The sequence below is a fragment of the Ranitomeya variabilis genome, chromosome 5 (genome assembly GCF_051348905.1).
Source record: "Ranitomeya variabilis isolate aRanVar5 chromosome 5, aRanVar5.hap1, whole genome shotgun sequence".
Taxonomy (NCBI): Eukaryota; Metazoa; Chordata; class Amphibia; order Anura; family Dendrobatidae; genus Ranitomeya; species Ranitomeya variabilis.
In genome coordinates, this window is record NC_135236.1 from 127604062 (window position 1) to 127620325 (window position 16264).

At 45.1% G+C, this 16264-nt stretch overlaps 1 protein-coding gene across 1 annotated transcript in view; it reads left to right on the top strand.

The window, feature by feature from the left end:
* LCTL (lactase like) overlaps positions 1 to 16264 on the top strand; it is a 65960-nt gene that overhangs the window by 24361 nt on the left and 25335 nt on the right. Inside the window, exons 6-8 of the mRNA XM_077263262.1 lie at positions 3605 to 3714; positions 5555 to 5683; positions 9969 to 10064. Coding sequence (XP_077119377.1) covers positions 3605 to 3714; positions 5555 to 5683; positions 9969 to 10064 — 335 coding nt within the window. The remainder of the gene's footprint in view (positions 1 to 3604; positions 3715 to 5554; positions 5684 to 9968; positions 10065 to 16264) is intronic.

A 16264-nucleotide genomic window follows, 5' to 3' on the forward strand; every position in this document is an offset into this window, starting at 1 on the left:
AAAGAAATTGGCGCAGCACGTGAAAAGTCTTGGAGATGGGAGTGGGAGGTTCTGATTATTGAGGATGTTAACCTCAAGTCATTAGCAGAATGGACGGCATGGGTAGGGTGGTAGACAGACGAGGGAGGAGATGTAGGGTGATGCTGACCATGGTTTGCTTTGTGGGTGAGGGTAATAAGTTTATATTGAATTCTGGAGTGGAAAGGTAACCAGTGTAATGACTGACACAAGGTAGAGGCATCAGTGTAACAGTTGGTGAGCAATAATTGTAATTTAATAAATCATACCAAATATAGCACAGCAACTATAAGGTCTCATTCAGAAGTCATCAGTGATTTCCATCAGTGTTTGATCAGTATGTCAGTTTTCTCCTGCATATACTATAAAAAAAAACAATATATGTAAATCACATGGATGGCACACATTACCATCTGAGTGCTGTCTGATTTTTTTCACTTATCCATGATATGTATCAAAATGGGGGATATAGCTCCATGTTTTTAGTGTATAGGCGGTAACGTGTACAAGTTCTATCTGTGAAAAATGCAAACAGAACTCGCACATGAAAACTGATGTCTGAATGATATCCAGAACCCAGGGCAAAAGTTTAAAGTGGGGCCCTAAATGCTGACATATTGCACCATCACACAGAAAAAATTTGGTTGTATTTACATGCGCTAAGTTCAGGCTGTTAAACAAGCGAGATTGACTGACAATATTTAATTCATTCAACACTTGTTTCTTTGCCTCTTTACTTCGGCTGAGGAAGAATGATGGGCACAGAACGATCACTAGTAGATCAATCTGTCCCCATACAGTATCATGTTTACATCAGCATATCTGCAGTTTTCACCTTCTGAAGTGCTGCTGAGAACGACGATTTCTGTTCCGGCATAAACAACCTAATCACTTGATAAATAGACAGCATTTAGCTCATTTAGTATAATGCACACCATACTACTCCAGATAGTATAATGCACCCCACAGCGCCCTCCATATCGTATAATGTGCCCCCCATAGTCCTCCACATAGTATAATGTTCCCCATAGTCCTTCATATAGTATAATACACTCTCCATAGTTCTTCATATAGTATAATGCACAACCCATAGTCCTCCATACAATATAATGCACTCCATGTAGTCTTCCATATAGTATAATACACTTCCCATAATCCTCCATACAGTATAATGCACTCCCAATAGTCCTAAATATAATATAATACACTCCCCATAGTTTTCAATATAGTATAATGCATCCCATAGTCCTCCATATAGTAAAATGCACTCCCCAAAATATAATGCACCCCATAGTCCTTCATATACTATAAAGCATTCCCCACAGTCCTCCATACAGTAAAATGCATTCCCCATAGTCCTCCATACAGTATAATGCAGCCCCATATAGTATAATGCACTCCCAATAGTTCTTGACAGAATATAATGAAGCCCGCATAGAGTACACATAGTACACTGCTCAAAAAAATAAAGGGAACACTTAAACAACAGAATATAACTCCAAGTAAATCAAACTTCTGTGAAATCAAACTGTCCACTTAGGAAGCAACACTGATTGACAATCAATTTCACATGCTGTTGTGCAAATGGAATAGACAACAGATGGAAATTATTGGCAATTATCAAGACACCCTCAATAAAGGAGTGGTTCTGCAGGTGGGGACCACAGACCACATCTCAGTACCAATGGCTGATGTTTTGGTCACTTTTGAATGTTGGTGTGCTTTCACACTCGTGGTAGCATGAGACGGACTCTAAAACCCACACAAGTGGCTCAAGTAGTGAAGCTCATCCAGGATTGCACATCAATGCGAGCTGTGGCAAGGTTTGCTGTGTCAGTCAGCATAGTGTCCAGAGGTTGGAGGTGCTACCAGGAGACAGGCCAGTACACCAGGAGATGTGGAGGGGGCCATAGGAGGGCAACAACCCAGCAGCAGGATCGCTACCACCGCCTTTGTGCAAGGAGGAACAGGAGGAGCACTGCCAGAGCCCTGCAAAATGACCTCCAACAGGCCACAAATGTGCATGTGTCTGCACAAACGGTTAGAAACCGACTCCATGAGGATGGTCTGAGTGCCTGACGTCCACAGATGGGGGTTGTGCTCACAGCCAAACACCATGCAGGATGCTTGGCATTTGCCACAGAACACCAGGATTGGCAAATTCGCCACTGGCGCCCTGTGCTCTTCACAGGTGAAAGCAGATTCACACTGAGCACGTGACAGACGTGAGAGCCCTGAAATGCCGTGGAGAGCGATCTGCTGCCTGCAACATCCTTCAGCATGACCAGTTTGGCAGTGGGTCAGTAATGGTGTGGGGTGGCATTTCTTTGGAGGGCCACACAGCCCTTCATGCGCTCACCAGAGGTAGCCAGACTGCCATTAGGTACCGAGATGAAATCCTCAGACCCCTTGTGAGACCATTATGCTGGTGCGGTTGGCCCTGGGTTCCTCCTAATGCAGGACAATACCAGACCTCATGTGGCTGGAGTGTGTCAGCAGTTCCTTCAAGATAAAGGCACTGAAGCTATGGACTGGCCCGCCCATTCCCCAGACCTGAATTTGATTGAGCTCATCCGGGACATCATGTATCGCTCCATCCACCAACGTCACATTGCACCACAGACTGTCCAGGAGTTGGCGGATGCTTTAGTCCAGGTCTGGGAGGAGATCCCTCAGGAGACCATCCGCAACCTTATCAGGACCGTTCCCAAACATTGAATGGTAGGGAGGTCATACAGGCACGTGGAGGCCACACACAATACTGAGCATCTTTTCCTTGTCATTAGGCATTTCCACTGAAGTTGGATCAGCCTGTAATTTGATTTTCCACTTTGATTTTGAGTATCATTTCAAATCCAGACCTCCATGGGTTATTCATTTTGATTTACTGTACATTGATAATTGTTATGTTTTATTGTTCTGAACACATTCCACTATGCAATGAATACAAATTTGCAACTGGAATATTTCATTCAAAGATATCTAGGATGTGGTATTTTAGTGTATAATGACTCTCTATAGTCCTTGATAGAATATAATGCAGCCTCCCAGAGTATAATGCAGCCCCAAAAAGTATAATGCAGCCTCCATAGAGTTTAATGTAGTCCCATAGAGTATGATGCAGCCTCCATAGAGTATAATGCATCCTCAGTATAATTCAGCCCCACAGAGTATAACACACCCCATACTACTCCAGTATTATGGCCAAAACGTACTGATTTAAAAATAAATAAATACAATGCTCACCTCTCCCTATTCCCCTGCTTATCCGGTCTCTGCAGCGGGTCTTCTCAGCAGTTCCACTGCTCGGCACAGCGTAGCACGCGATGAAGGGACGTCATTGCACCCTCTGCTTTATAAGCAGAGGGGGAAAAATGGGAGAGGGTCACCTGATGCTTTCTCCTCCATCATTGATTTCAACTGTACAGTTGAATGCGTAATCCGGGTGGAGTGGGGGGGCAGAGTCGTTCCTGCACTGAGCTCTCCTGACTCATGGGCCTCATAGCGGCCACGTGGTATGCCAGCCCTGTTGGTATCTGGTGGTGATTAAGGAGACCGAGTCATTTCCCCACATTTGTTTCCACAGCTGAAAGTGTTAATGAAAATGGAATAAAATACTACAGTGATTTGATCAATGTTCTTCTTCAAAATAACATTACTCCAGTAGTCACCCTATATCACTGGGACTTGCCACAGGTAAGACAGTACTGCACTCTTGTGTTGTCAGAATGACTTTTCTTTTTTTTTAATAAATTATCCAAAAACAGCAAAGACAAATTATTTTCTGGACAAACTTAAAAATTACTCATATAGGTGATATATGTGTCTATGAGCACCATGTAGTAATGTAATTGTGTTGCTTGCAAGAGGATGCTAGGACTACGTTCCCACGATGAGCTTTTAGTGAGTCTTGATGTTGCAGATTTTCTGCACAATTTCTGCACCTATTAAAGCACTACTCCAGCGTGTTTTTTTTATTGCACCACTGGAGTGGTGCTTTAAATGTAATTCCCCTACCCCCGGTCATATACTCACCTGCTGCCACCTTGTTTTCTTGCGTCGTAACCATCAATTTCCGGTGAAAAGTGACATACCTGTAGCTCCTGCGTTTCATGGAGCGGCGCGGAGGTCACTTTACAATACAAGTCTATAAGAACCTCGTTCTGGCTCATAGACTTGTATTGAGAGCTTGTGATGTAGCTTCTGACTTCCGGCCACTCAGCGGTGCTGAAAAGCGGTGAAGATGCCAGTTGGTGAGTATATGGCCAGGGTTAGGGGGTTTAAATATAAAGCGCCACTCCAGACCTGAAAAAACAACACTGCTGCAGTGGTGCTTTCAGTAAATTAGGTTACTTGAATTTTTTCATTGTATTTTTTACATGTGTTTTTATTGCTCCAGTTTTTGTTTATTTTTGGTATGTCACATTCTAAATAAAACTGCTTTGTTTTAGTTTTGACAAAACTTCATATGCTGAATTACATATGTTTTTTTATCAGTGGATTTTCCGCAACTAATGCAATTCTATGGGGAAAATCTGCACATAAAACTCAGTGTACTTGCAAGAGAAATTGACATGTTGTGGATTTGCACCGCAGGTCAGTTTACACTGAGTAAAAAAAAAAAAGCACAGTAGGCACAAGATTTCTATAAACCACATCCACTTTGCTGGAACTAAGACACAGCATTGTGGACACGGGGAAAATATGCAGCATCAAAAACTCACCACACAATCATCATGGGCACACAGCCTAAATGAACAATTAAATTAGTATTAGGCCATATTGCTATTTTTTTTACTGCTGTTTTTTCTGCAGGTGTCTGCACCAAAATTTTTAATAGCTATCTGCTATGATTATTGCGTATTTGCATTTTTCCTTTTTTGAGTGTTTGGCTTTTGTAAGCTACTTTCCCACCATGAGATTTTGGTGAGTTTTTGATTAAGTAAAATAGGTTACTTTAATTTTTTTTAAATACGCAACATAAAAAAAATCACTAAAAACAGATCATGGGAACATAGCCGCTTTTTTTTTTAGTGCAGAACTGCTGGGATTCTGTACTTAAAAATGCAATTACATTTATACATGCATTTGTTTAGGTTTTGAATAGAAGCCTATGGGTAAAAAACACACAAAAAACAAAAAAAACACATGTTAACACCTTCTTTAAAGCACAGTGGGCATGTCTTTTTATGAAATCACGTGCACTTTGCTTGAGCTGACAATCAAAGCAATTTTTCTGGCCAAAAAAGGAGCATTTTTGCTATATGAGAGCATGACCTAAGCTTTATGTTTTTTTTTACCTAATAAATAGCACAAAGGGGGACAATTTTGTTATGTAGGGGGCACAAAATAGAAAAAACGGCTTATTGCCAGACTAGAGATTGTCCTCGGCACTGACAATTTGTATCATTGCTATAATAATGACATATACTGTATGTTGTATAAGCATCTACCAACTAAGAATGATTTATTTACATCTGTAAATGGCAATTCTTACAAGATTTTCACAATTAGTATCTTCTATTTGATCTGTTAGACCCTGCAGGAGAAGTTCAGTGGCTGGCAAAACATCACCATGATCACTTACTTTAATGATTATGCTAACTTGTGCTTCGAGAAATTTGGTGATCGAGTGAAATACTGGATCACATTCAGCAATCCCTGGGTGAGTAACGGCTCTAGAAAATAAGAACAGCAATAGTTGCCCAGCTATAGGGATGACTGCGGTTGCAATTGGCCCACTAATACTGGGGGCTCACGGGCTCCCCTCCCCACACCATTGGAGCCAATACACATTAGATGAAAGTTCAAGGAAAAGGTTGATTTCAGCCATAAGGGATTATACTTCCTTTCAACTGACGAGCGAGTGTTTGTGATTGTTCACAACACTGGTTGGGCACATTGGATTTTTTTCAGCCGATGATCAGTACTGGCTGCATCATCGGATGAAAAAAATCAAATATCGGTCAATGTAACGTGTGCAGCATTAATTTTTGTGTAGGAGCACTGTTAAGCAGCAAATTAAAGGACTATCGGGAGCGGGAGTAGCAGCAAGATGGGGAGGCTTTGTGCAGTGATTAGTCATGAATGAAAGTCATCATAGTGGTCTGGGCAGGATAGAAAGTAAAAGATTAAAAAAAATGTATTAATGCCCCTGGCTGCACTGATGGATAATAAATACTCAACAATGCAGCTTTTCACATGTAAAGCGCCATGGAATAAATGGCGCTATAAAAAAATGTATAATAATAATAATGCAGCTTAACGCTAGGACTAAATGTTTTGCGTGACACCGATATCGCAGCTACACATTGTTACACTGGATGTAATGATTTTCTACACACGTGTCGTAACTAGTGTTGAGCGATACCGTCCGATACTTGAAAGTATCGGTATCGGAAAGTATCGGCCGATACCGGCAAAGTATCGGATCCAATCCGATACCGATACCCGATACCAATACAAGTCAATGGGACTCAGGTATCGGACGGTATTCCTGATGGTTCCCAGGGTCTGAAGGAGAGGAAACTCTCCTTCAGGCCCTGGGAACCATATAAATGTGTAAAAGAAAGAATTAAAATAAAAAATATCGCTATACTCACCTGTCCGACGCAGCCGGGACTTCAGCGAGGGAACCGGCAGCGTTGTTTGTTTAAAATTCGCGCTATTACTTGGTTACGTGAATTCCCGGCTTGTGATTGGTCAGGTCGGCCATGTTGCCGGGACGCGGACCAATCACAGCAAGCCGTGACGAAATTACGTCACGGCTTGCTGTGATTGGTCCGCGTCCCGGCAATATGGCCGCCCTGACCAATCACAAGCCGTGACGTCACGGGAGGCTGGACACGCGCTCATTTTAAAATGGGCGCGTGTCCAGCCTCCCGTGACGTCACGGCTTGTGATTGGTTGCGCCGCGGTCAACCAATCACAAGCCGGGAGGCTGGACGCGCTCATTTTAAAATGGGCGCGTGTCCAGCCTCCCGTGACGTCACGGCTTGTGATTGGTTGCGCCGCGGTCAACCAATCACAAGCCGGGAGGCTGGACGCGCTCATTTTAAAATGGGCGCGTGTCCAGCCTCCCGTGACGTCACGGCTTGTGATTGGTTGCGCCGCGGTCAACCAATCACAAGCCGGGAGGCTGGACGCGCTCATTTTAAAATGGGCGCGTGTCCAGCCTCCCGTGACGTCACGGCTTGTGATTGGTCAGGGCGGCCATATTGCCGGGACGCGGACCAATCACAGCAAGCCGTGACGTAATTTCGTCACGGCTTGCTGTGATTGGTCCGCGTCCCGGCAACGTGGCCGACCTGACCAATCACAAGCCGGGAATTCACGTAACCAAGTAATAGCGCGAATTTTAAACAAACAACGCTGCCGGTTCCCTCGCTGAAGTCCCGGCTGCGTCGGACAGGTGAGTATAGCGATATTTTTTATTTTAATTCTCTCTTTTACACATTTTAACATTAAAGTTGTTGCGATACCCGATACCCGATACCACAAGAGTATCGGAATCCCGGTATCGGAATTCCGATACAGCAAGTATCGGCCGATACCCGATACTTGCAGCATCGGAATGCTCAACACTAGTCGTAACTAGTGATGAGTGAGTGTACTCGTTGCTCGGGTTTCCCAGAGCATGCTCGGGTGGTCTCCCAAAATTTTGTAGTGCTCGGACATTTAGTTTTCCTCGCCTCAGCTGCATGATTTACAGCTGCTAGCCAGGCTGAATACATGTGAGGAATGCCTGTTTGTTAGGGAATTCCCACATGTATTCAGGCTGTCCAGCAGCTGTAAATCATGCAGCTGAGGCGACGAAAACTAAATATCCGAGCATGCCAAAATACTCGGAGATCACCCCAGCGTGCTCAGGGAGACCCGAGCAACAATGCTATTAGCTTATCACTAGTCGTAACCTGTGACATAGAGTTGCAAATGTTTCAGAATGTGTTGGATTTTGTCACTGGCCGCAAGTCACACACGACCTTACCACAGACTTCATAAGGGATTACCCCCTTATGACTGCTAGGAGGTCTAGAAACCTTAATGATCTGTTGGTCAATAGCCACTACATTCCTACTGCTATTCACCCTTTTGGCTCTAGGGGTCCAGTTCCAGGCTCAATACCGTGCGGTCACTGTCTCGCCTGCACAAATGTCACGCGCTGCACCACCTTCTGCTCTTCTGATGGCAAAAAACAATATGACATCAGGCATCGGATCTCGTGCAATAGCACAAATGTCATTTATTATGCCATCTGTGGTTGCTCAAAAATATACATCGGCCTTACATCTAGAGAATTGCGAGTACGTGTTCGGGAGCATGTGCGGCCAAGACTGTGACCGACCCCTCTCTTTTCAAGACAATCCCACGCCATATTAGGCAGTTTCACAATTGTGAACCCTCTACCTTTATGGTGAGAAGGATTGATGTCATCCATTTGGAAATTAGAGGTGGCAATTATAAAAAAAACTTTGGCACAAACCGAAGCCAAATGGATTGTCACGCTAGACACTCTGACCCCTAGGGGTCTCAACGAATCCCTATCCTTTGCATCCTTTTTATGATCAGCTTTCCTCCCGATATGTGATCGCCCGTAACTTTCTAATCCTGTGTATATAACGTGTACTATAGTAAAATCCTGGTATTACCCTTGGTTACCCTGTTCTAGGTGTGGTTCTCTTTTCTTTTACTATTTTTATTTCTTATTTTTCATTTTGTGTTTTTACTGGTGACTAATTGGCTTTATTTTATCCTGTTGTTCTGGTATTATAGCAGGACTCTCGACCTTGACACTCCTGTGCATGCCTGACTGGCTTTCCTTCCATCTGACCAACCTATCTACGCGTCCATCATGCCCACCCCCGGATATACTTATGATCTGCCAGATACTTGCAGTCTGTGATTGTAATATTTGCTCGATGTGTTATTGTTTATCTGTTATTATAATATATTTTTTTCAATCTGCAGTTTCTGTTTGCTACTGTATTGTTATACGGTGTCACTGTATCAGATCGATTTTGTTACATGCTTATATCTGATCGTTGGTTCTGGCTGTCTCATGACAGTGGGGTTGGATTGTCTTTTTATATATTACTGATGGACGCTTCCCAGTCAGGCCGATTGGTCTTACTGACCTTGGTGTGGATGTGCGCATGCGCCCCGGATTTCCGGCATGTCTTTCCACCTTCCCCGCACGCCTGGGGGTTCCTTTCCTCTTTCCCCCACGCGTGCGCAGGAATGTTTGACGCCCCGTGTACTTGCCGGGACCTGGGCAGTGCGGGACACATGCGCCGCTTCTCCCACTACCATTGGCTATCCGGGCGTCACATGCCCGGTCACATGGCCTCTAAAGGTCCTGCTTCCTGTTCAACTCACATTCCCCTTGAGAAAGCGATGCAGTAGACACGCGAAACGCGCGTCGGGGTTCAACTTCACCTGGCCCAGGGTCCACTCTTGCTTTGCCCGTGGTAAGTTAAAGCTCTCCTTTCTTTTGTCATGTCCACTCTATCGCACATTATTGGGAGTGGTGTTCTTACCACCTTACCGCATATATAGGCACTGGCACTTTACTTAACATGCTGCAATGGTCATATGGGCAATTTGCAATTGTGGATCTCCTGGGTTCCTCTGTTTCCGTCCGGCTTTGGTTTTATCATGTGTTATCTGATAATATTGTCACTGTATTTGTATACTATTTTGGCTACTAATACAATTATTGATTTGGTTACTATAGAAGCCTATTTGCTCCTTAAACTTCAAATAGGTAGTGGCCAGCAAGTGACCTGCACTACCTGAGGTAGTGCCCTAAGATTGCTAGTTGCGCAGTACACAGGCATTTTGTTCTATCACTTTATCAGAATTCTCTCAATCATAACTTTCAGACCCTGCAATGATAGAATTCGTCACAGGTAAATGGCCCGTGTCACCCAAAGTGTTGCTTTATCTTGTAGTCCGTCGCTGTTGAAGGATATGAGACAGGAGAACATGCACCAGGCCTAAAGCTAAGAGGAACTGGAGTATATAAGGCAGCCCATTACCTCATTAAGGTTCGTCACTGACTGTGTATTACTATATTACCCAAAGATAAAAAGCTAGAAAGAAATGCATGAAAACCACTATACATATATATATATATATATATATATATATATATATACATATATATATATATATATATATATATATATATATATATATATATATATATATATATATATATACACACAGTGCCTACAAGTAGTATTCAACCCCCTGCAGATTTAGCAGGTTTAATAAGATGCAAATAAGTTAGAGCCTTCAAACTTCAAACAAGAGCAGGATTTATTAACAGATGCATAAATCTTACAAACCAAAAAGTTTTGTTGCTCAGTTAAATTTTTATAAATTTTAAACATAAAAGTGTGGGTCAATTATTATTTAACCCCTAGGTTTAATATTTTGTTTAATAACCTTTGTTTGCAATTACAGCTAATAATCGTCTTTTATAAGACCTGATCAGGCCGGCACAGGTCTCTGGAGTTATCTTGGCCCACTCCTCCATGCAGATCTTCTCCAAGTTATCTAGGTTCTTTGGGTGTCTCATGTGGACTTTAATCTTGAGCTCCTTCTGTTATGGAAATATTAGGGTTGGATAAATATATCCCTGTGTGTGCTGTGGCCGCTCCCAATTAGACTGAGTATTTTGAGCGCTCATCAAGAATGGACTGTACACAACTGTGACAGAACAACATTCCATCAATACTGATACTTTATTGTACATACATAATTTTATATTTTCACATAGAAAGGAGTGGTTAGGGGTTGTCAGGGGTGGTTAGTTAATTACCATATTGTCTAGCTCCTCTGTCATTGGTTATCTAAACATATATGGAATATTGTGATTAATGCTCATATGACTGCAGATTAAGGAACTAAAATGTACCTCTGTATGTAGGACAAAGATGAGACACTTGATCAGCAGTTACCAAACATCTGACTCTGTTCTGCTTTTAGGGGTGGAAAACCCCATATGATCTGTCTGGGTTATATCAGTTTGTCAGCCATTTTAAACCATTTATTATAATGTATATACTAGATGTGAGCATATAAGTATATATTTGATTATAGAGGAGTATACATGCAAGTGAGATCTACATGATATATATATTTCTATCACAAGCCCCCCTAAGATATCACTTGCCCTAATCCTAGCCTCCTGTCCCAAAGCGCTGCAACTCTTTTGTGCTGTCGGCGAACTGACACAAGCCTAACGCCTGTGCCCCACTCCATACAGACTTTTCGCAAATGGGCGGTCAGGAGATCTGTCCCTAACGGGGGTTCGTTGCAATCAGTCTCTTAGTCAGTAGCATGTGTAGTGAGCGATGTGCAGTCTTTATCAGGTAGGTCATCTTTTCGGTCAGGCCGCAACATCATTCTGGCTTGGGTGTCATCTTCTGGTAGGGGAGCTTTCTTGCCAATGCGATGAGTGAATCCAAGTGGGTCTTCCCTCCAGTTTCACAGAGTTTGGTGTCATCAGCAGCACTTGAGCAGGATCATCAAATCTGGGATCGAGTAGTGTTCTCCTTACAAGCTTTTTCACCAACACCCAGTCTCCTGGCTTCTAGGAGTGCATACCGGACACTGAATCTGGATCTGGCAATGAAGAAAAAAACTCGAGAATGGATGTTAGCAAGTTTCTTGGTGATTTCAATTACATAAGCAGACAAAGTATCATATTGCATAATCAGCTGCTAAGGGAAAGGATACCCCTAACCTGGGACTAGACACAAACAAAATTTCATATGGTAACAGCTTTCCTGGGCCTCTGGGAGAGTGCCTAACACTGAGTAGTGTGATTGGGAGTGTGTAGGCCTAAGTCTGACCCTACTGCTGACTAGATCTCTCATGTGAGGTTTGCTGTGAATGCAGGTCCCTGGTCACTCTCTATCACTTCTGGGACCCCATAGCTGCATATCTCGTCTCTGAGAGTAGCTTCTTTGCAGTAGTCTTTGCTGACTGGTTCCTCACTGGGAAAGCTTCTGGCCATCCTGAGAACACGTCCACGACCACAAGGGCATATTCGAATCCTCCACTTGGCGGCATCTGGATGTGGTCTATCTGGATCCTCTGGAAGGGGGTACAGTGGTCTGGCAAGACGATGTGTGGGAACTTTCTTCATTCTTCCAGGGTTGCATTTGCTACAGGTCAGACAGCTGTTTATGAACTTGGCTGTTAGGGTGGAGATTTCTGGAGCGAACCAGTAAGCACCAATCGGATCATTCATCTGTGTCTTTAATCTGTGTGTGGGCCCATGTGCCCACTGGACCACCATAGGGTACATGCTTCGGGGTAAAAAGGGTTTGTAGTCCATTGAGTATACCCTTCCTTCTTCATGTGTTGCTCTCTTCTGCATCCAGCATTCCTTCTTGTCCTTTGGGGCTTGCTCTTGCAGCTTTTTGAGCAGATCACAGGACGTCATTTGGTCAGGTTTCTTGTCTTCAGTCGTCATGTAGTAGCCGTCCGGCTCTACGACCTCTTACACTTTCCCATATTGTCTTCCCTTGACTGCTTCTTTGGCTGCCATATTGACCATGTTGTTGCCCCGTGCCTCTACTGTGTTTAGTTTTCCATGCGCTTTGACTTTTAGTACTGTCACCACTTTTGGAAGTTGAAGTGTGTTCAGCAGGTCCTTAATGGCTCCATGATGCTTCACGGTTGTTCCGCTTGCTGTGAGGAAGTCCCTTGCAGCCCAGATGGGTCCGAAGTCGTGTGCTATGCCATGCAAGTACCTTGAATCGGTATACATTTTCTCAGTCTTGTCTTCTGCCATCTGGTAGACCTTCATCAGCGCTATCAGTTCTGCTTCCTGGGCTGACAGACTGGGCGGCAGACTTCTGGACCACAGGATCTCTTGATTGCTGGTCGCTGCACCTCCCGTGTGGAATCTTCCTTCATCATCTGCAAATCTGGAGCCATCCACATAGAGGATCAACTCTGGGTTGATCAGTGGCTCTTCTGCCACCTTGGGTAGTCCTGCTGTTTCCTGTTGCATGATGCTGAAGCAATCATGGTCATCCGTCTGGAGCAAATTCAGATCCCATGCAGACTTTTTATCTGAGGGTCCATATCTGTATCCCCCCTTGGGAGTGGGAGTAGAGTGGACGGGTTGAGGACTGTGCATCTGGAGATGGTGACATTGTAGGGCAGGAGTAGAGAGCACTGGAGGCGAAGATGCCTGGCGGTGGAGAGATGTTTTAGCTGGGTTTGGTTGAGGATTGCCGAGATGTCATGCAGAGCCAGGATTTCCAATGGTTTTTTCCACTGATGTCAGTAGTCCTGTCCAGGAGGGCGTGTGCTGCAACTGCTGCTCTCATGCGGGAGGAAGAGGCTCCTCTTGCAACTGGATCCAGGCAAGCTGAAAAGTAGTCTGAAAGTCTCTGCTTTCCCCCCTGAAGCTGTGTCAGGACTCCAGTAGCAAGGCCTTCTCTTCTCATCAAGTAGAGACGGAATGAGACTACAGAGCCTTTTAACTTCTTGAACGAACTGAAGGCCACATCTGTCTGGAGGAACGGGGTCACACTGACGTATTCACACAGAGGCTGCATTAGGACGGAAGCATCAGGGATCCAGGCTCTGCAATATGAAACTAGACCAAGGAAGGCCTGTAGCACCTTTGGAGTTGACGGAGGGACCATCTTCTCCACTGTGGTCTTCCGGTCATCTGTCAGGTGTTTCGCCTGGTGAGCAATACAGTGTCTCTGGAACGTAACTTGCTTCAGACACCACTGGACTTTGTTCTTTGAGATCTTGCAGTGCTGCTCCGCCAGGTAGAGTAGGAGATACAAGGAAAGGGCTTTACACGTGTCAAAGTCAACTGCACAAAGGAGTAGATTGTCCATGTATTGTAGCAGGGTTACTTCTGCTTGTTCTGTGACTCAGTTGGTGAGAACTGTGGACATTGCTTTGGTGAACTGTGAAGGGCTGTTCTGGGCCCACTGTGGCATCACTGTCCATGTGTGGTGTCCCCCCTGGTGCATTAAGGCAAACAGGAACTGGTCTTCCGGATGAAGGGGGAACACTGGAGAAAACCTTAGCCAGGTCGGTCACTGTGAACACTTTTGCTGTGGCAGACACATTTGAGAGCAGAGTGTGCGGATTCGGCATAATTGCAGTTTCAAACACCGTGGCGTCATTCACAGCTCTCAGGTCGTATACCATTCTGAACTTGGCTGGCTCTCCTTTTACAGTCATTTTCTTGACGGGGAAAAGCGGGGTATTGCAAGGCGATGTGCGAGGAACAATGATTCCTATTTCCAGGTAGACCTTCAGTTGGTCAGAGGCAGCTTGACTCTAGGCCTGGCCTGGGCCTTACGAGGGTACGGGGTACATGGCTTGAGTGACACCCGTACTGGGGCAACTTGAGGTTTTCTCACTTGCTGGGGTCCCTTAGACCATAGACTTTCTGGTACTACATCCAGTACCTCCTTGGGTAGGCCTCATCGATTGTTTAATGTTCTTGTAGGGCCGCCAGCATGACTCTTCTCGGGTCAGGGATGAAGAAAGTGTCACTGTCCCATCTTCCTGGAACACTGTGGTTGCCTTCAGCTTCTGCAGTAGGTTCGCTCCCAGCAGGTTGAGTGGCAGGTCCTTTACACCACAAACTGGGACAGGATAGAGTGTCCTGGCTGAGTGCACACGCTCAGTGGCTTTGTAAGCTGAGAATGTCTGACTTGACCATCAATGCCCATGCGAGACACAGAGAATTCTGATAGGCAGGTGGGATCAGCGAGTTCCACAGGTGTCATCACACTTCTGGCTGCACCACTTTGGATCTGACAACGCCATCCATTTTAAGGGTAATTTGAGGTACTGGTCAGATGAAGTTTTACATGTCAGGAGCGTAGTGTCTTGCGGACCTGGCTTGCTTGCCTCTGTCCTATGGACGGGGTACTTCACTGCTTTCTGCACTTCCTCCTTGACCTGTTTCTCTGGACCAACTCTTGGATTGCATGGGTCCAGTCTCTTCGGGGGCATGGGTGCTTTTGCACTGGTTCTGGTAATGGCCAAACTTGCCACAGATGTAACACTTGACACTTTTTCTGTCTTTGTAGGGTGGTTGCTCTTCCAGGTCAGTGGTCACCATGAGAGGGGCTGTCTTCTGCACCCCTGGTTGAGACTCAATCCCTTTGGCTACTGTGGACAACGGCATGATGGGTACTGTAGCGGCAGCGGGGTCCGGCCTGCTGGCTGTGGCTGCGGTGGTAAGATGGGGCCTGCAGGTGCATTCGTGGCGAGGCCCGGGGGTGCCATGAGACTGGCGGCTGCATCCAACCCAAGGTCTTGGGGCATTACAGGGGCTGCGGCTGCATCTGCCGTCACTTCTTACCCCTGGTCTGACATAGCTTCTCCCCTTTGCTAACCTTATTGAGGTCGGTGTCTCCTCTCTGGAGTCTGCAGCGGTTCTTCTGGTGTGTTGGTCGGCACTTTGCAGCGTCTTCACCTCTGGCTCCCCTTCTGGTGTTCTCAGCAGCACGGCACCCTTTTCCTTCTTTGTGCTCTTTTGTGGTGCTATAATGGTGGCAATTTTGGTGACAATCGGCAATAAACAGTCTCCTAGGCGCACATAAAACATTTTTTCTGGGTCAGTCCACTGCTATTGACCTGTTCCTAGGCCTAGCCACTATCAGTGGTTTCCTGATTGGCTGTCTCAGTCCATGCCCAAAGGCCTGTGCCAACATTTGCCTGTGTATCTGGTCATGAATGGTGAAGCCCAAGTTTTGGAATACTTGCATTACTCTGCAATGAAACTTCTTTACAGACTCTGTCTTATCTTGGCTCATGTCATGGCTTGTCCTGCCAATCTGCCTTTGGCCCACTCTCTGAGCTGTTCAATTAGCTGTGGCCCTGACTCCCAAGCGTGTATGTCTGATTCTGCTGGAGGTTTGAATTGTTCCTTCATGATTGGCCAGAGTGCATCACCTGCTTCTATTTTCATTCATGGCCCAGAGATCATTCCAGCTGGCTGCATATGTTCACTGCTTCTGCTACATTCTTCGGTAAAATGGCATACGATGCATCCCTGGGTCTGGAAGATTGTCACCTGACTTGAAGTGCAGTGCACATAGTGTAATGGTGGTGCCTCTATCTGCCCCTGCATTTTTGGTGCCTGTGGGTTTCTTTTCTAGTACTAGACAGCATGTATGATGTTCCCTCATCATCTTCATCAGAGGAATAGTTGTGATAGCTTGTACTGGGGTCGTACACTGAC